At 43.6% G+C, this 20,952-nt stretch overlaps 1 protein-coding gene across 1 annotated transcript in view; it reads left to right on the forward strand.

The window, feature by feature from the left end:
* The first annotated feature begins 397 nt into the window (after positions 1–397).
* LOC138513727 (hemagglutinin/amebocyte aggregation factor-like) overlaps positions 398–20,952 on the forward strand; it is a 54,432-nt gene continuing 33,877 nt past the window's right edge. Inside the window, exons 1-2 of the mRNA XM_069628804.1 lie at positions 398–544; positions 8,839–8,938. Of these exons, the coding sequence (XP_069484905.1) occupies positions 451–544; positions 8,839–8,938 (194 nt within the window). The 5' untranslated portion in view covers positions 398–450. The remainder of the gene's footprint in view (positions 545–8,838; positions 8,939–20,952) is intronic.

Here is a 20,952-nt window from a genome sequence, read left to right on the forward strand (position 1 = left end):
CAAATAAATAAATACATTGGGGAGAAGACTATGGTACCAATGCAGAGCTGCCGCTAGGGCGCCCGTTCCAGAGTGTCGCTGTGTGGCCAATGCATATGTGAAGGTTAGGTTCAGCGGGTGCCTCTGCAGGTGCAATCTGGCATTGCTGCTCCATGTTCATGTCATCAATCGAGAGTTGTTGACAGCAAAGCTTTCTCAGTCTATGAAGGCTATTGGGACATTGTGGATCATTAACAGCGCTACCTTCAACGGTGTATAAATAACTCCCCTTGTCTAAGGCATGATGATTAATGCGTGGGTCTGGGGCAGTGGGGGGAGGGCAGCGGCTGCCCCTCCTCAATAAAAGAGTGGAGGGAGCAAACATCTAGAGAACAGCGAGAGGTGAAGAAAAGGGAGACATCGCTAAAACCCACAACAGATCATTTGGGGAAATTTACTTTGGAAGACCCTATGAAGGCTTTCATCCTTCTGGCGGTGCTCGCAACTGCAGTTTCTGCAGAAAGCGGGAGCATTCAGGATGCTTCTGCGGCAGAGGTTCCTGGAGGTAAAACGTCTCCTCTTTTCATTCATTCCCTTTGTACCTTTTAATTTGAATGCTTTATTTTGAAAGGCTTTTAGGTCTTCATCGTGGGTTTACCGGCAAACCCACCTTTAAGACCGGTGGGTTACCGGCAAACCCAACTTGCTGTTACCGGCGCCCGATATCCCCATGTTACCGGGATATTACGGGAGCCAGCAACAGCAATACATTATCATGTCCTATAGGACTCCATGAAATGGGTTTGTCGCAAATCACCAGCACCGGTAGTACTGGTGCCGGTGATTGTGTCAATTATTTGCCAGTAGGGGGTCAGGCCTGCCGGTAGTTCACTGCCCCTACCGGCAAACTTAGAGTGTGGCAGTCCAGTAAAAATGCCAAATCTGATATTACGAGCATTTTGTACTGGACCGGCACACGGGTAATGCCTGTTTGTTTTCCGCCTTCCTACACATTCAAAAAATGTACCGACAGCTTTTCCTTGTAGCGATTTGTCCATCAAGAGCACTTGGGCCATCCACGCCCATTAGAGGTAAAGCTTCCTCGCTGTGATATGTTGCTACCGGTGTGGCCCCTTACTGGCCAGAGGGTACACAATCCTTTCCTGTGCCGTCCCTCCTTTCAGATGACACATTTCCCTTACTTTTAGGTCCCTTGAAATGTACATACATTAGGGAATTGTTTTGCTTTTAGCCACTCTCGTTAGATGTTCCAAGAGAACCTGGCCACTGTCTGTCCATACACATGGAAACGCAAGTCCCACGCCTATAGCTCAGGATCCTGCCGGGATGACTCTTGTGGCAGAGTAAGGGGTGGCACGTGCATGCACTTATCAAGGTCTCCCTTAACTTTATTTGCAGTAAAGTTCGGGACCTATTGTGTGCTGAGTAAGCAAATGACGTCATTATAAAATCAATCTGTGGTTTTTAGACAGAAAATTGTGACGAGGTCTGGGAATAGGTGCTACAAATTGTAATCCAACAAATAATTCCATATGTAGGCGCACCATGACCTTTACGTACAGGTCTGGGAATAGGTGCTACAAATTGTAATCCAACAAATAATTCCATATGTAGGCGCACCATGACCTTTACGTACATTCAAAATCTAACAATTTAGCAGTGGTTTTCTTGAAGATGCAACAAATGCTAGCAGTACTTCCGATTCTAAAAAAAGATGGTGAGCATGGCCATTGAAATTCGGAGGCCAGCCTAATATGCGCCCAAAGCACCCACAACCACTGCCTCTCCGTGGCTCTGGACTTTGGGCAGGGAAGGAAGAGCCATGTTTTTCACAGCCACCGTTGACTTGAGGCACAGCATTCTGCTTAATCCTGGGGAATGGCTGGCACATGGCATTGCCCACCATGGGAAGGTTTGGTAGGTACTGAGAAACGGGCTGGCGGCCCATTTCAAGCAATGCGTACCACCGCGCCACACTGACTGTGTGGGCACAACAGATCTGCCGTTTGTGTCAAGCATGGCAATGCTTGCTCTGCTCTTATAGTGGCTGCTGCTCTCAAACTCTAAGATGCGTTGGTTATTGGCAGCCACTCTAATCCTTGTTTTGTCCCCTCATTAAACTTTTAACATTGATTAAAACCCATTGTGTACACAAATGTATTTGCATTTATATTGAGAGATCATAAGCAAAAAAAAAACAGCACTTTCACAAGGGACCGCTCTGTACTAGAGGTTGGCTTCCCCCAGTCCCACATGCATATACTCATTCAGCCCCTGTCTGCCAAGGTAGTGCACTGTGTTGGGGTCCAAAGACAGGAACTTAACTTTATTAATTACTTAGTTACACTATTTTGAAAAATAGGCGGTGCCCGCTCCCCCAATCTCCATTTAGCCCCTATTTCCAAACCAGGTCTTTAGTGTGCAGTAGTGAGGCAGGCCTCCTTCCTCTCCCGTGGCACACACCTTCCTGCCAAGGAGCCAGCATCCTTGCTTTGCTAGAACTGAAACACATGGTCATTCCTGGGATGACACAAGATGGCTCCATGACACTGGATCACTACTTTCCAGGCTTGAGCTCCTCTTGTACTACTTATTGGTAGCAGGTGCTTACGTGTGCCTTGCTTGGTTGAAGGTTGAACAAGAATACAAGTACCAGAATGCACTAGTTCGCTAAATAAAACCTAGAACTAGAAATTCATGTCCAGGTGACCTGGAGACACGAGGCCACCAGAGTCATGCATATATTCTCCATTTGCCAAGCCCTCCCTTCTGCCGTATAAAGTTGACCTACATGATGTCTCCTGTCCTGTTCATAATACGCTATACCATCTGTTCAGTAAAATTGATTATTACACCTCGATTTAAAGGGTTTGGGTCTATTAGACCTAAAACATTTGACCTAATCACATTTGATCGAAATTATTTGACAATTTTTTGGTCTAAACTGTGGGGGGAGACCCCCCACAATCCTTCCCCACTTCCCCTCAACCTAATCTATACCCTTGCCCACCGCCATATATATATTTAATTAAATTTGACCCAACAAAAGGTCAAGAAATTCTATCAAATATTTTAGGTCAATTATGCTAATACCTGGTGTCACACCTTAGACCTTTAAATGTTATCAGCAAAATTGATCTAAAACATTTGACCTAAAACATTTGATTGAATGTTTTTTAACCTTTTTTCAATCACATTTAATTAAATATATATACGGGGTGGATAAGGGTATAGATTAGTTTGAGGGGACATGGGGGAGGGGTTGTGGGGGGTCTCCCCCTGCATTTTATACCAAAAAAGGTCAAATAAATTCGGTCAAATGTTTTAGGTCAAATAGACCCAAACCGTGACACCATACTGCAGCAAAAATATGGGACGATCAAAATGTATTTGTTGCTCATTTCCTCCTATCATACTACGTGTGTCTGCCTCGGAGATTGGAAATAGAGTAAAATATGACAACTTTGCCATTGAGATGCAAATGAACATAAATGCGTCCATGGGCATCAATAGTACGGGGTAAAAAGTGCATCCTAAAATCGCCAATACTGCTCCTAAATATGACTGTGCAAAAGCTTAGGGTTCCACATAAATCATACCAAATAGGATGAGCTCTAGGACACTAATAGTTTAGTGGGGGACCATTGTCAAAAGAGCATATTAATCCACCCCAAACACTATTTCTTGCTTTGCTGAAAAATCTTTGAGGCTTGCATTTGTGAAATACTATGATATGATATGTCATTTTTAACGCGCCTGTACACAAGTGTTTCTCGGCGCGAGAAGGTCGTTCTAGGCTCATCCATGTTGAGCTAGAAAAAGACAAGCAATAAAGCATTGGGTTTGGCGCAATGGCATGCCTGCTTACCTGGAAAGACACCATGACGCTCCTGGCACATGGCTTGAGCTCATTGGAGTTCATCAGATGTGTATTGCACAATCCGTACATGAGCTGGGCACCCACTTCAAGTAAAATTAGATAGCATAGAGTACAACATAAACTATGCAGGAGTTTTTAACCCCTTAACTGCTGAGCTTTAATCAAGTCTATAGGAAAAGGACAAGCATGCTTGTCTGTAGCACTTAAGGGCTTAAAACGGGAGCTCTAGGGCACTGTGTAAGTAACACACAACAGTTAACCAGTGGTCTCTCTCAAATGTCTCTTCTATGGCACAGTGAGAAAGCACTGGATTAGTGACGTACTATCCGCGCCAAGCCAGGTAGGTTTCTTCCTCGGGAGGATAGCTCAGAGGCGACATGCTCACCTTGGAAGCAAGACGACACAGAGCAACACAGGTTTGATCCCCGGGCCCGCGCTTAGAAATCTCTGGGTATTAAGCGCGTTATAAATAACCAATCATATCATACCATATATATCTTCCTTCCCCTTACAAGCAGTGCTCTGGCAATACGGCCACTGTGTGACTGTGCCAATGATGGTGAATGCTACAGCCATTCTTTTCCGGGCCTGAGCAGAGCAATTCCATAATCCATTGCTGCCCTGGAAGTAAACTGTGAGAGTTTGGGAGTGACTGTAAGAGTGAGATGGCTTACTATAAACCATAGTCCCTGACTTGACAGCTCACTGTCATTGATACTGAGGGCGGGAGCTGGCTTCAGGTTGACAGTTACATATGAAAGGTTTTGGGTTTCCCATCTCCTTTGTTAACCTCCGCAGCCAGGCCCCATGTGGGCCTGTTTGAAGTACCCTCTATTGGTATGTTAATTGCTGCCACCAGCTGCAGGGCCTAACAAAAGAGTAGGGCGCATACATGGAGTCTTTGTTAGTTAATCAGACTGGCCATGGCAAGGGGAACATTTGGTCCTCCTCCTTCCTGGAGATGATATAGTGCACTCCTGGCTGTCACATTCCAACTAAATATGACAGGGCGGACTGTGCCTGTAGGCTGCGTCCACCCAGAGTACACAGGTCTATGCGTTTGTCGAGGTGTGAGCATAGGAAAATAGGTGTGGATTAGCCCCACACATATTTCTGAGGTTGATCTTCCATCATTCTATTTAATGAAACATTTCAAAAAGCCCAGGCGAGCGGACACCCACAATGCGGATGGTCGAATTCCTCACAATCACACATGCAATACAATCCACATACCTGGGTCCCGCCTTTCCTCCATTCCATCCCCACCACTGTGTAAATGATGACGTAAACATAGTAAAAGAAAATGCAAAATACATATTAAATGACTCTCATTACCTTATTCATTGCCCCCAAAGTACGCAGAGTTACGCACCCTCCCCTTTCTAATCACCAACCATTTGCACCTCTTTTGAGGCATGCTAAAGATTAAAGCCACACCTCCTACATACCCATTAACTGCATGTACAGCAGTGCCTGGAGTATTTTCACGTTAAGTTGCTTAAATGTAAAAGACAAATTCTGATTACTGCGGGAGCAGGGCTATGATGGGGCTTGGCAATGGGCTTTGTCTCAAGCAGGCCACTGAAAAAATAACAGCAACCTAGCGATTCTACGATGGCTAAACAAATACGCCTGCTGTTTAAGGGAAGAACTAGAAGTTTCAACCTATTCCTACACTTATTTCAAACAAAACCATTCTGAAATGGTTTCTTTTTAAATGAAAGTATAGGAACAGTAAAACTTCATTTAAAACAGTAGAGGAGCACCGCTCCCACCCACTTCGACCACTGGTGACGGGCAGGTCATGTGATGCCCGCACGATGAGCAGTCCCACCTGAACAAGGCTTCGACCACTGAAGTCTAAACTGTATTAATATTATAGAAGCCCGTAAGGGTGAAACGTGTCATTGTTTGTCTTCTCTCGTACTGCTTGTCCACCGTTTTTGAAAAATAAAGGACTTATAACGTTACACCGTTTTAGATCTGGTTGACTTTCATTCTTTCATTTATGAGGAGAGTGCCGCCGAAAAGCCCCAACCAGCTTTTTCCCTTTCTTTTTTTATATATATATATATACACACACACACAACCCCCCCTCCCCCCCATTTAGGGGTTGCAACTGCGACCCCTGAGGTATCCCTTGCTATACATAAAAAAAAAAAAAATGCCGGCTCTTTGCTTCTGGCGTGGCTGGCTTTCTTCTTAAGGCCTCTTTAAAAAAAACATCTAAAAAACCACTGAGGTCTATACAATAATTGCTAGACTCATTAAAGGTTTATTTCAGGCACACTTCAGGGGGTGAGTCATTGATTTAGTCTGTTCTTAAACACCTTAACTCAGCCTTTCGTCCTTCTGAGGTTGATAAATGAGTACCAACACAGAGGTTGGGTGATATTGTATGTATATTTGTTCTTTATAAAGCGCTTAAGCATAAGTGCTGTATAATAACGCATCATCATCATTTGGCCACGGCCGTCTGCTTACATGCACAGTGATTTGGTAATATGGGCCTATTCACACTGATCTTAACGATACATATGGTGATCCATTCTTGTATGATATATATATCGCATTATCGTGATATCGTAACAATATTTTTCGTAGTGTACTTAGGAACAATGCTATGTGATGCCACTTCCTGTTTTGTCAAGGGGTGAAAGGCTGTGTTCCATTGAGTCCTGTGATATCACTTCGGGCGGGGTCTTACATAATTTCCTGTGATGTCATCAAAGGTCAAGGGACGTGTGGTGTCACTTCCACTACCACTGGAATTTTGGTGAAATGACGTCCATGTATACACACAATAATTGTTGGAGGTTTAACATAGTAAACACCTCATAGCTGGTTCAGGAAAGCACAAGGCACAGATAAGAGCAAACGGGCACACACAGAAACAGCAGCGAAGGGTGGAGGAACTGCAACCTCCAAAGGAACCCTAGTCAGCTCAGATATACGGGAGAACAGCCAGGTGGGTACGCAGGAAATTGCTGCAAGGGCAGATGAAGACAGGGGCCTGGACACCCAGAATTTGGGGGAAGTGCTTGCTGCCAAGGAGGTCTCTGTGTGATGGAATCAAGACTTAATGTAAAGAGGCCGGGATGGAATACACAGTGAGGCTCTCAGAGACGTGGAATCTGGATCTTGCTCCAGGTGGCCAGTTATGCCGAGAAGATCAAGCAGTTGTTGCTAGACGCCGCCTGTCTCGGGTGTTTTTAGTAGAAAAGGGCACCTAGAACCCTGCGATCCCTTCCAACACTGGGGGCACCTCCTCACCCAATTTTGGCCAGGTTTAGGGGGTACTTGGCTATGGGTTACCGATATTTTGTTCTTCTCCGATTAGGGTATTGTCATCGCATCGCAGTAATCATGGACCCTTTCTGAGATATGATTGTAGTAGGCTCTGGCATATATCATAACTTCCTCTTTCTTGTTTGTCTGTGCTGCACAATCACCTCTTCCGGAATATTGAGGATATACAATTGTGTCTGCACCTTCCTCTAAGGCAGTGGGAAGTACTGCCACATTCAAGGAGGGCAGACTAGAAAGTGTTTGGGCATATGATAAGATCACAGGAGAATGTGGGGACCACCACATGTTCTGTGATGCTGGCTTGGAGGCAGCCTGTGGGAGATCTTCTTGGATAATTATTTAGCTGTACCATCTGGGTACATCCAAATAACCCCTTAAGGGTTTAACAAAAATGGCTCAAGCAATCACTTCACCCCTAGGTAAAGCAAAATAATTATCCGAGAAGATACAAAGTAATGAGTATACAAGACATTTAAGACAACCGTTTAATACAGAAGCTATGACATAACAGTCAAACAGGACACAATGCAACAGGATAATCTAAAGCTAGAAAGAAAAAAGAAGAATTTGAGGATATGTTATGATCTGCAAAAATATGTGAAGCAAGACTACTCATGGAAATGTTGATTTATCAAGTATATTGCTCATATTATATTAGCTATTATCAGATATTCAAACAAATGAGTCCTGCCAGTAAGCCTTTGAGAAATTCAGCTACAACAATCTCTAAATCACAGTTATTTTTCAAAGTCCTAGTGTAAGCAGGCAGACCATACGATGGACAGCAGACATCCTTGTTTGAACAAACAACATGCTAGCACATACAAGCCCAACTGAAACCAAAAAAGTGATGGGAGGAAGGTTTTGAATTAATCTGAACCACTGGCATTGCTCTGGGCAACCTTCAACACCACCGTTTATTAGCCCATCTGCGCCATTGCAAAAGGGGTCCAGCCGCGTGCAAATCAGTCAGGTACTGCAACCAATGGGAGCAGACCTGCCTGACCCGCTAGGCTGGGTCCCCTCTGCACAGAAACACAAGCAACCCCAGACGTGTTTCGGCCTTGTTGGGCCTCCTCATTGAGGTGCAGCTTGGTTCCCTATGGTGCGGCGAGCAAGGGACCCACGTCGGGGCATACCCTCTATCACATAGTGACACAAACGGAAACCAAAAAAGTGATGGGTGGAAGGTTTTGAATGAATCTGAACCACTGGCATTGCCCTGGGTATGCAGTGCATCTTCGATACAATCAAATGCTCCAAAAGGCAGGTGAAATGTTAAAAAGGCACAAATAAATTCTCTCAGTGGCCATAGCACAAACGGTCCTGCTGCCTCTTGCAAGCAGAATCCACAGAGATCCTGGAGGTGAGCTGGACCTTTTATCAGGACACCGAACTTCTGCCGAAATTCCCTGTGAAGTTCAGGTGTTCTTATTCCCCCATAATGGATGTCTCGTGTGCCGAAACTCTAGTTCAATTGCAGTCTTGCAGGACCGTCGCATATCAAAGGAGATTTTTGCATATCGTGCATTATTGGGCTGGGGGAGTATGCCCACCCTTAGTTATTAGTTTTCTCCATCGATACGCAGAGTGGATTTCAGAAATAAAACTATGACAATGTTTCATAACCACCTTTTTATGTTTCCTAGATGAGAGCACGGAAGTCTTGCAACCGCGATGGGTGAATTCTTATGATCAACCACTGTATTTTACCTGCCCATCCCTCCAGTCGGTTAACTCAATCATAAGGTAACATTTATGTATTACTCATTTTTTATTATTAATCTAATAATGTAACCAGTTTTGTAATGAAATTCTGTACATGCAACCAGCAATGATACTCAGACCTCCGCATTGTTTAACTGATCCTTTGCCACAAGTATCTTTCCCTTCACCTGGAGTGTGGATCACCTTCCGCGTGGATCACCTTCCGCGTGGATCACCTTCCGCGTGGATCACCTGCAGCGTGGATCACCTGCAGCGTGGATCACCTGCAGCGTGGATCATGCTCTAACACATTTAGAGATAATTTCTGGCATTCCTTCTGATACCAGGAATTAACATGGTAGTTCTTTCATTTAATGAATGTTAAATATCTAAAAACAATGCTCTTTAGTCAATCATCCTTCTTTTTTGGTACACATTAACCGCTTTCAAAACTAAATCGGTTTTCTGTAATGACCACAATTAACAACTTTTCAGAAATTGTTAATGCCCCCAAAGAAATCTCTTCCATTTGTCTCTTTTGGGGTTGCCCCTGGCTTTTAACATGGCTGATTTTCATGTCCTACTTAACTATGGAGGAAGCCCGGTATACAGTTGACTGAAATAAGTTCGCAACGTATACTCTGTCTCAGTCCGGGAGGACAAAGATCTATATTTCAAACGAAGACAGAGGTATAGTGTAGATGCCACACATAAACAGGACTCCTAGAGTCGGGAGACCACACAGGGACCAGTCTTATTTAAAATGATAAACATCAGATTTAATGAAATTAAGATCTAAAAAGTGATTAAATAAAGCGGTCCACAGTACATACACTTCATAAACTTAGTGACAAAAAAACAGACAGTCGTTACGTGAAAAGCTAAAATTTAGCTGATTAACAATGTATCAAAACATAGACACATTCAACATCAAGAGGTACGTTTTACAAATAGTGTACCGTACCCTACAGTAGTTAGAATTGGTATGTCAGCAAATTAATAACTCTGGTAACAATACAGAGTATTATCTCGACATGTTTCAGTTCCTACAGTTATTCTGGAACATTCATCAGGAGGTATATAGGTAACCACGTAACCAAGACAACATTCGGAAGACAAGTAGTAACATTCACAGTATTCGTAGCATCTGCAGAATAAAAGACAGAAAAAGTGCAAAGCATAAGCTTGAAATTAGCCATTATTATTGCATGTTCAAAATCCATGAACTCAGGTATCAATATAGAGGGAAATAAATACCTCCACTGATGCCTTGTGGGTGCTCTCTACTCGAAAAGGTAGTAGGTGGTATGGAACCGGAGGTCGTTCCTACCTAAAGTGCAAAAACATCCGAATGAGCGCTAAATAGTAGCTCACTCAAAAAAAGCAGGATCTGCGCATTGGATTAGCAAGTAATGAGATTTAATGTGGCAAGAGAACCATCTAAAGATAGATATATAGATAAAAAGAGCAGTATAGATAAACGGAGCCCAGTGCTGAGAGACGGAACGAGGTGTCCATAGTGTGCCCCGTATGTTACCCAGAACTAAGGTAAAATTGGGTGACTATAGCCTAAAAGGAGTTAAACGTGGCGTAATTATTTAGTCTCATACAACCCCAGTATCAACAACCCCCAGTGTCGGGGGGATTCCACGACCCGGGTGGTAAGGGGACCGAGGTATAAAACTCCACGGAACCGTGCATCCCGTCCAATGGAGGCGGCCAGTAATACATGACAGTAAGCAAATGCTCATTGAGCCTTACCTTCGATATACAGGTAAGTGCGCCGAGCGTAACTGTATCGAGCGGACGGCTCCAGAAAGAGATCCTGCTATCAGCGTTAATGCTGTACGGTCCTTACAGGGAGCACTGTGTGCTACGGAGGCGGCAGTGTAACAATACTGGGAGACCGATGCTAGGAAGGTAGTCATAGTGGTCCACTAGTCCTACAACTATGTCTGGTCAGAAGGGATGCATACCGAAGTGGTTCTACACGGCAGCCATCATGGAGTGGCTCCCTGTAAGGACCGTACAGCATTAACGCTGATAGCAGGATCTCTTTCTGGAGCCGTCCGCTCGATACAGTTACGCTCGGCGCACTTACTGTCATGTATTACTGGCCGCCTCCATTGGACGGGATGCACGGTTCCGTGGAGTTTTATACCTCGGTCCCCTTACCACCCGGGTCGTGGAATCCCCCCGACACTGGGGGTTGTTGATACTGGGGTTGTATGAGACTAAAAAATGACGCCACGTTTAACTCCTTTTAGGCTATAGTCACCCAATTTTACCTTAGTTCTGGGTAACATACGGGGCACACTATGGACACCTCGTTCCGTCTCTCAGCACTGGGCTCCGTTTATCTATACTGCTCTTTTTATCTATATATCTATCTTTAGATGGTTCTCTTGCCACATTAAATCTCATTAGTTGCTAATCCAATGCGCAGATCCTGCTTTTTTTGAGTGAGCTACTATTTAGCGCTCATTCGGATGTTTTTGCACTTTAGGTAGGAACGACCTCCGGTTCCATACCACCTACTACCTTTTCGAGTAGAGAGCACCCACAAGGCATCAGTGGAGGTATTTATTTCCCTCTATATTGATACCTGAGTTCATGGATTTTGAACATGCAATAATAATGGCTAATTTCAAGCTTATGCTTTGCACTTTTTCTGTCTTTTATTCTGCAGATGCTACGAATACTGTGAATGTTACTACTTGTCTTCCGAATGTTGTCTTGGTTACGTGGTTACCTATATACCTCCTGATGAATGTTCCAGAATAACTGTAGGAACTGAAAGATGTTGAGATAATACTCTGTATTGTTACCAGAGTTATTAATTTGCTGACATACCAATTCTAACTACTGTAGGGTACGGTACACTATTTGTAAAACGTACCTCTTGATGTTGAATGTGTCTATGTTTTGATACATTGTTAATCAGCTAAATTTTAGCTTGTCACGTAACGACTGTCTGTTTTTTTGTCACTAAGTTTATGAAGTGTATGTACTGTGGACCGCTTTATTTAATCACTTTTTAGATCTTAATTCCATTAAATCTAATGTTTATCATTTTAAATAAGACTGGTCCCTGTGAGGTCTCCCGACTCTAGGAGTCCTGTTTATGTGTGGCATCTACACTATAGCTCTGTCTTCGTTTGAAATATAGATCCTTTGTCCTCCCGGACTGAGACAGAGTATACGTTGCGAACTTATTTCAGTCAACTGTATACCGGGCTTCCTCCATAGTTAAGTTGTTCATAGTGGCTGATTAGTCACAGGAAACTACTTTTAAGTGGGTTGGAGTATGTGCCCTGGCTTAGCATCCTTTTGAGAACCTCTCCTTTATCTTATAACTCGGCACTTCTACTTACAAACATTATGGCAGATGACAGAACATTAGCCTACAGCGATGATTATGCTGCAGCCCTTATGAAAGCTATTTCTATCCTGAACCACGAAGACATGGTGGATATGATGAAAGATAAAGATGAATGGAATGAACTTATACAGCTAAAGAAAAGACTCACAAGGACAGAACTTCATGGAGCAATTATGCTTGAATACCTCAAGAACAAAGCATTACCACAAGGACTGACAGTCCAGAATGAACCTAGATTGTTTCTTGATAACGAGAAGTTTAGAGTACAATGGAGCTATATAGCTAATCGCTGTGGTCGTGATTGGCTGATTTTGATCATAGACACAGCCATAGAAACATCCACCAAAATAGAAATCGAACTTCTGAAAATTGAAGAAAATATAAAGAAACTATTACCGCTGGATAATTATAAGAAACGCCTTGAAGAAATTGAGAAAGAGATGAAGGAATTTAAAAGCACGAATACTAACGAAAGAATCCAACGTATGAAAAAAGATTTGGCCCGATTCTCGCATGAGAGAGCTTTTCCTTATGTTAAAGAAGATCATGTTAACAAAACTTTACAAACCAATGGTCCCAATAGACACAATAGACGAGTCCGGTTTCGTAACACCTCATATAGTACCAGTCATGATAGTAGTGACCTTGACGATGCAGGTGAAGGAATGTCATCTCGGAATCGAACTCCCAACCGAAGAGGAAGAGGTCAACCATCTCGACGACAAAACAACGGAGGAAGAAGAGGTAATCAGGCCGTTTTTTATATCAGGCCCCGAACAGAAGCAGTTGGGACGACGGAACAAAACAAACCAGAAGCGGGAATCGCTTTTGATTAATCTATCTGATTATATTCTCACTGATATAGAACAACAAGTGCTTAATAAAGGTTTAGGGTTCGTGATGACTAAACTACATGATCCTTTTGAATTTCTAATTGATTTAAAAAAATTAATGAGGAAAATCCATCTGAAAGAATTCTTTTCCTCCGATACCGCAACTATTTCGGAAGGACCTACTAACTACACGGGACTCCGTAAACCTTCTACCTTCTATCCTCCAGCACAGAGTTTTTCTCCTGAATCGTTGGTCTTTGAAAAGAAAGTGATCGCGGAAATAAAAACCCTGGAGAGTAAACCCTCGAGACCTTTCCACAACCTCTCTAACCTGGAACTTCAAGCACTAGACTCTCTATCCAAAAACTCACAAATTGTCATCAAGAAAGCAGATAAAGGTGGAGGTATTGTGGTTCTTAATCGCACCGACTATATTATGGAATGCGAAAGACAACTTAGTGATAATCACTATTACCGTCCTCTTACTCTGGACCCAACCCCTGAACTCATAGCACTCGTTACAGACAAAGTTTCCAAAGCTAAAGATCGAGAGTGGATTTCGAAACAAGAGGCCGATTTCCTCATTAATAAAAAACCAACCATCCCCACGTTTTACACCTTACCTAAGGTGCATAAAACCTTGGTCAACCCTCCAGGACGACCCATTGTGGCAGGGATTAACTTGAACCTCTCTCAACTTTCGCGGACCATTATTTGAAAGGATTTGTGCAAGAAATGCGATCCTATTTAAAGGACTCTCGAGATGTTATCAACAGTCACGAAAATCTGGCCTTTGATACCAATACCCAGCTGTTACTTGGTTTTGACATTGTATCTCTCTACACTAACATCCCCCAGCAAGCCTCCCTTGATGTGATTGAAGAAATACTCCTGGGTCGCGTTGATAAGGATCCGGTCCCCACTTCATTCATCCTTTGGTGTGCTGAATTGGCGTTAAAACGCAACTACTTTGAGTTCAATGGTAAGATTTTTCAACAAATTGAAGGGACCTCTATGGGCGTCACCATGGCTCCGAGTGTTGCTAACTTGTATGTAGAGACCTTTGAGAAAAACAACATTTATAGCAACCGTAATCCCTATAATAATAACATCGTGAAATGGAGTCGGTATATTGATGACGTCCTGGTCATATGGAGAGGCACTTTGACTGAAGCTAACAACTTTTTCAACTGGCTGAATAATTTAAATCCTCATCTTCAGTTCACTATGACGTCTAGTAATGAGTTTACCAATTTTCTTGACTTAACCATTTTTGCCACTAATGGAGTCCTGAAAATCAAGCCTTATCATAAACCCACCGATAAAAATTCCCTTCTGGACTACTCTAGTCATCACATTAAACACCTTTGTGATAACCTCCCCTTTGGCCAGTTTCTACGCCTTAAAAGGAATAGTTCTACTAAAGAAATATATGAGGCTGAGGCTAACATTCTCGTGAAAAAACTGAGACAGAGAGGGTACCCTAAGAATCTGGTGAAAAAATCAGCCAAAAGGGCCTTCAACAACAATCGAGAGGCACTATTAGAACCCAAACCAGTCAAACCTAAAGATGATCGTATTGTGTGTGTGAGTACCTTCTCTAACCAGAGCTTTGATATCACCAACATCATTAAAAAGAATTGGAAAATCTTTCAATCCACCTCTCCTACTATGAAAGTGCCAATTTTTGCTTATAAAAGGAGCACAACGATAGGCAACAGGGTTAGTAACAGCAAACTTAAATCTATTTCAATCCAGGAACCCAGATTGACCACCTTATGGGGTTTACCTGAACCCACCGGTCATTACCCTTGTGGTTCATGTGGGGTCTGTAAACTGACCTCAATTACCAAAAATGTTGATGTTGGCCTCTCAAAGCTCTGGACACAGAAAAATCTGACTAATTGTAATACAGAATTTGTGATTTATTTGATCACCTGTAAATGTGGACTGCATTATGTGGGGAAAACAACTCGCAAGGCCAAAGTTCGCATCATGGAACACCAGTGCTGCCTCAAGAACAGAACTGAAAATGCCCCCATGGTGAAACACTTCAATCTTTTGAAACACCATTATGAGGATTTCAAATGGACAATATTGTTATCACTTAAAGGATCGATCTATGCCACATGTGAGAAAAAATGGCTTAATATGGAGCAAAGGATGATATATACTTTGCAGAGCGACATCAGGGGTCTCAATGACTCTATCGAATGGTATAACATCTAATTGCACATTTCTTATCTGTTACCATCGAGCTGTGTATTCTTTGTACTATGTAATCTGGAGCTTAGCAGAGCGGAACCTGGGTCTGTATCACTCGCTGCACTCCTTACTATGCCACTTACATCTGTAAGGCTGACTGTCCACCCTTATCCACTTCTATCCCCTTACAGGCCGGCTTATCTCTTCCTTTTGCTGTTTCTAGCGAATAGTATTTTACGTTTCGTTTGTTATAATAGACGTTATACGCTCCATATGGTTTCCACCTGACATGAGTAGTACCGAGCCATTTGTCACTACATGTGTGTTTTTTCCAGCAGTCTGTCTTAGTACTACTTACTTTTTTTAGCCGTTTCTAGTATCTCTGTATCTTTCTCTTGACTGGGTTGAGCCACTCCATGATGGCTGCCGTGTAGAACCACTTCGGTATGCATCCCTTCTGACCAGACATAGTTGTAAGACTAGTGGACCACTATGACTACCTTCCTAGCATCGGTCTCCCAGTATTGTTACACTGCCGCCTCCGTAGCACACAGTGCTCCCTGCAAGGACTGTACAGCATTAACGCTGATAGCAGGATCTCTTTCTGGAGCCGTCCGCTCGATACAGTTACGCTCGGCGCACTTACCTGTATATCGAAGGTAAGGCTCAATGAGCATTTGCTTACTGTCACGTATTACTTGCCGCCTCCATTGGACGGGATGCACGGTTCCGTGGAGTTTTATACCTCGGTCCCCTTACCACCCGGGTCGTGGAATCCCCCCGACACTGGGGGTTGTTGATACTGGGGTTGTATTAGACTAAAAAATGACGCCACGTTTAACTCCTTTTAGGCTATAGTCACCCAATTTTGCCTTAGTTCTGGGTAACATACGGGGCACACTATGAACACCTCGTTCCGTCTATCAGCACTGGGCTCCGTTTATCTATACTGCTCTTTTTATCTATATATCTATCTTTAGATGGTTCTCTTGCCACATTAAATCTCATTAGTTGCTAATCCAATGCGCAGATCCTGCTTTTTTTGAGTGAGCTACTATTTAGCGCTCATTCGGATGTTTTTGCACTTTAGGTAGGAACGACCTCCGGTTCCATACCACCTACTACCTTTTCGAGTAGAGAGCACCCACAAGGCATCAGTGGAGGTATTTATTTCCCTCTATATTGATACCTGAGTTCATGGATTTTGAACATGCAATAATAATGGCTAATTTCAAGCTTATGCTTTGCACTTTTTCTGTCTTTTAATCTGCAGATGCTCGGAATACTGTGAATGTTACTACTTGTCTTCCGAATGTTGTCTTGGTTACGTGGTTACCTATATACCTCCTGATGAATGTTCCAGAATAACTGTAGGAACTGAAACATGTCGAGATAATACTCTGTATTGTTACCAGAGTTATTAATTTGCTGACATACCAATTCTAACTACTGTAGGGTACGGTACACTATTTGTAAAACGTACCTCTTGATGTTGAATGTGTCTATGTTTTGATACATTGTTAATCAGCTAAATTTTAGCTTGTCACGTAACGACTGTCTGTTTTTTTGTCACTAAGTTTATGAAGTGTATGTACTGTGGACCGCTTTATTTAATCACTTTTTAGATCTTAATTTCATTAAATCTGATGTTTATCATTTTAAATAAGACTGGTCCCTGTGTGGTCTCCCGACTCTAGGAGTCCTGTTTATGTGTGGCATCTACACTATAGCTCTGTCTTCGTTTGAAATATTGATTTTCATGTCCTGCCACATTTCGCTCATCTCTGAGAAGTTCCCGCTCTTTTATCATCTGCCCTTGCACCTGTTTTATTACAGTATGATGTCACTTTATCGTCACTTCTATTTCCTGTGTTGTCCCCATGATAACATTATTGGCCCTTTCTAATTCTCTTTTGTTAATGCCCTGCAGGCACCTACTACATTTCTCCTTCTTCCTGTGCTGCTCTGATGCTGTAGGACCTTTCTTCTTTATAAGGGAGTCTGGGTGGCTTCTCTCTTAATCCATAAGAACCAGACATTCAATGACCTTCCCTACTGCTTCTATCCTTGCTGCTGATCCTTCCACCCTGTGCAGCCAGTGGGCAGCCATCACCCAGGAATCTGCTGTCATCGGACATAGATCACAAAGGGGTCCACCTCTGTCAGTAGACACTGACACCAGCCGGCCACCCTGCTTCCAGTGTACGCTGAACAACCTAGGCTCCCATTGGTGCCAATGGATAACTATCATGCAGAGAGTTTCTGATGTCATAGCACCCACTGCCATCCACATCCAATAGGCACACATTAGCCAAGTATATCAGAGCACCATAATACCCCATTTTGACTATTACCCAGCTCAGGGTTTTGAGTAATCAAAATGCCCATGTCGGGTGTGAGGATCTGACCCAGTCTGGGGTTTTCATTGCTTTCTGGCGCTTTAACAGTTACATTTATAATGTGAAATAACAAAACTATAGGTGCCAAAATTCAGAGAGAACAAATTTAATGACAATGATGTTTTATTTATATAGCGCCTTAAACCAAAGCGCAATAAGCACTACTTGTGCCAAATACAAGCCACCACGAGATTTCTGAATGGTATTCACAATTTGAGAGAAGTCTGAGACTAAGTCCCAGCTGTAGTCGTCTGATTTGAACACGTTTCCTACAAGTTAAATACAGATCAGTACAGCAGGTTTATTAACCCAGTGTGAGCTACCTTTGCCAGACTTGTGGTTCCAATGGACGCTTCAGCAGTGAAACTGATGGCACTACATGGCAAATCTTGGCATGCCGTTGGATCCTTATCGCTTTTTCCAAACAAACATTTTGTGCTTTTGATTAACATCTCAAGCAACCCATCTCCCACTATGACATTAACATAGCTCTATCCCACAGGCCTCTTCCCCTCTTAGCTGCCCCGTGCCCTCTACATCTTCCCTCTGCTTTCCACTGAATCATGTTACTCTGTATTCATCAAGCGTAAAGCCTCTGTCTCACCTCTCGCCCCTTGATGAAGAACCTTCAAATGCCTCCAAACTCCCTGCTTGACATTGTGAGCCACTCTCTTACCTCTCACCCTGATCCTTACCCCCTCAGGTAAGCTATGGTCATTTCACTCATGAAGAGCCAGGCAAAGCCAATTACCAGCTAATTAATATCCTGCTTTTCTCGAGTACATGCCTTGACCGGGATGCTTGTGGCCAGCTTCAGCCGTACATTGAGACAAACTCCATCTCACATCCTCACCAAGCAGACACTAGTGACCTGGCTGGGGTACAGTCGCATTGCAGTTCTCCGGACCAGGAGACCTCTGTGCAAAGCAGACATTGGTGATATCCACACATTGACCTCCCTGGACTGATCTGCAGTGTTCACCGCCAGATTCTCCTTGGCAGGGTGTGGCTAGTAGCCTGGATCTATACATTCTTCTCGCAGTGGCTTGCCTTTGATCTAAAATAACCTGTGGGGGTATGCTATCTCGCCCAACCCCCCCCCTTTCCACATCACCTGCGGGGTCCCAGGGGGCTCAGCCTTATCACTTAACTTCAATCTCTATCTCAAACTGTTCACGGTCATTATTCACACCTTCGGGTGAACTTTTTTTGCAGTTACCATGGCAACTCTCCGATACTACTTCCTGCGAAACACCCTTTAACTGACTTGCCAGTGATCTCTAATGAGTTAACATCTGGATGTGCTCCAATTTTCTGAAAGTGAACTACTCGAAAACACAGCTCATACTCCTAGAAGACAGCCCGAGCCTTTGGAGTGAATGGCTCTTGCCCACTGAACTGTGTTCTTCTCCGTTCATTGTAAATGATGCTAAAGACCTGCGTCTCTTCATCAACCATTACCTTGCCCTCTTTCACCTCAAATGAGCTCAGTCATCAGCTCCTGCTTTTTCCAGTTCAAACTCGTAGGCCGCATTTTACCTTTCCTCTGGTTGCCCGACAATGTAAATGTCTTAAGTACATTAATCTGCTTTTGTCTTTATTATGGCAACAGCTTCTATTTAGCCCTCCAGTCTTGGGAAATCCGTCGACTCCAATGCATTCATAAAAGCTATCGCTGGACTCTTCTTACATCTCACCTGATGAGCACGCACCCTAGCCGCCTCAATCTCCTTCCCTGGCTGCCGATAGTAAAAGTAATCCAGTTCAAGCAGCCTGCAACATCCACAAAGCAATACATGGTCATGGCCATGAATTCCTCTGTTATGTGTACCCATCACCACCATAGTTGTCCTATGGAGCCGAGGCTTGTTCGGATAGTTGTATATTTGTCCCCCACCCGGGATAAACCGAACCATGGTCTGTATGGGGGTAGGAGTGAGCAGGTGAGAGGATAAGTAAAGCAGGATTACAGATGAGCAGACAAACAATTGGAAAGGTGTACAAGAGGATTTAGGGGGAAAGACTGGGATGGTACTGGGGGGGCGTTTAATCATTGGTAGTGGATCAAACCAATGTTAATCAGGAAGAGAGGGAATAAAACCTGCCTTTGATGCCAAGAAAATGTTTGTAAAGGCAGTTTAGTTTATTGGTGCTAGAATTGGTCACTACACACTGGTGTGTTAGACTAGAGATGTGCTCCAGTAGGCCCTTGAAACGTGGAGGTTTCTTTGCCGGATACACTTTTTAATGTCTCTCTCCGTAAACCAGCCCAAGCCCTTCTGAAAGTTCCACTCAATCAGCATAAACTCACCATACCTTGGTACAAACAGGAACCCATCAACAGCAAGGGCACCATACGCAGGCAAGAAAAGTGCTGAAGAAAATCCCCCCAGCTAGAAGACTTCATCACACTGAGAACCCTCTGTTCAGCAAGTAGGATATTGATCACCACAACCAAAGCAACGTACTACACCACCACGGAAACATCCAACAAGTGCAGAGCAATCCTCTGAGCTGTGAAGCACTACACCAACCCTGACAGATCCTGCAATACATCAATTTTCTGGCAAATACAACACCACCACAAATGTCTTCACAGACAGGACAGACAAGACCAGACAACACATTGACTGCTCCAAACACACCATAAACATCCCACCCATCAACCCCCCAACATATCAGGAGGGACCAAATTCAGGACAATTACTCCATAAAACCTGACCAATGCTCTTGCAGCTCTCAGCCCGACCAGCTATAAAGCTGACATCCACCCCTCCTCACTAAAAAGCTCTTGACATGTCGAGCACTCGCACCACTTTTCAATGTGATTAATGGATCCCTCACGCAAGGCACCTTGCCAAAATCACTAAAAAAGTGTACAGATCCTCTCCCTGCTGAAAAAACCCAGATGACCAGACCAACTATTGCCCCATCACGCATATGCCCCTCCTTGGCAAATTGACTGATAAGACAGTTTCCAACTAACATGCACCAAGCTATCAATGACGCTGTACACATCTTAGACAAAGGAGGCTCTTGGTTACTCATCCAACTCTTCCTCTAGAATACCTTGAATACTGTTGAGCATAAAGCCCTCATTGAATCGTCAACACTTGCATGGACCTTTATGGACCAATCCTGCAGTGGTTCGCCTCCTAGCTCTCAGAGAGAACATGGTCCAAATGGACCCCAACAGATCACAGTGCCGCCCAGTAATCAGAAGCATTCCAGAGGGCT

This window comes from Ambystoma mexicanum, chromosome 12, assembly GCF_040938575.1.
Source record: "Ambystoma mexicanum isolate Mex_15411 chromosome 12, UKY_AmexF1_1, whole genome shotgun sequence".
Taxonomy (NCBI): domain Eukaryota; kingdom Metazoa; phylum Chordata; class Amphibia; order Caudata; family Ambystomatidae; genus Ambystoma; species Ambystoma mexicanum.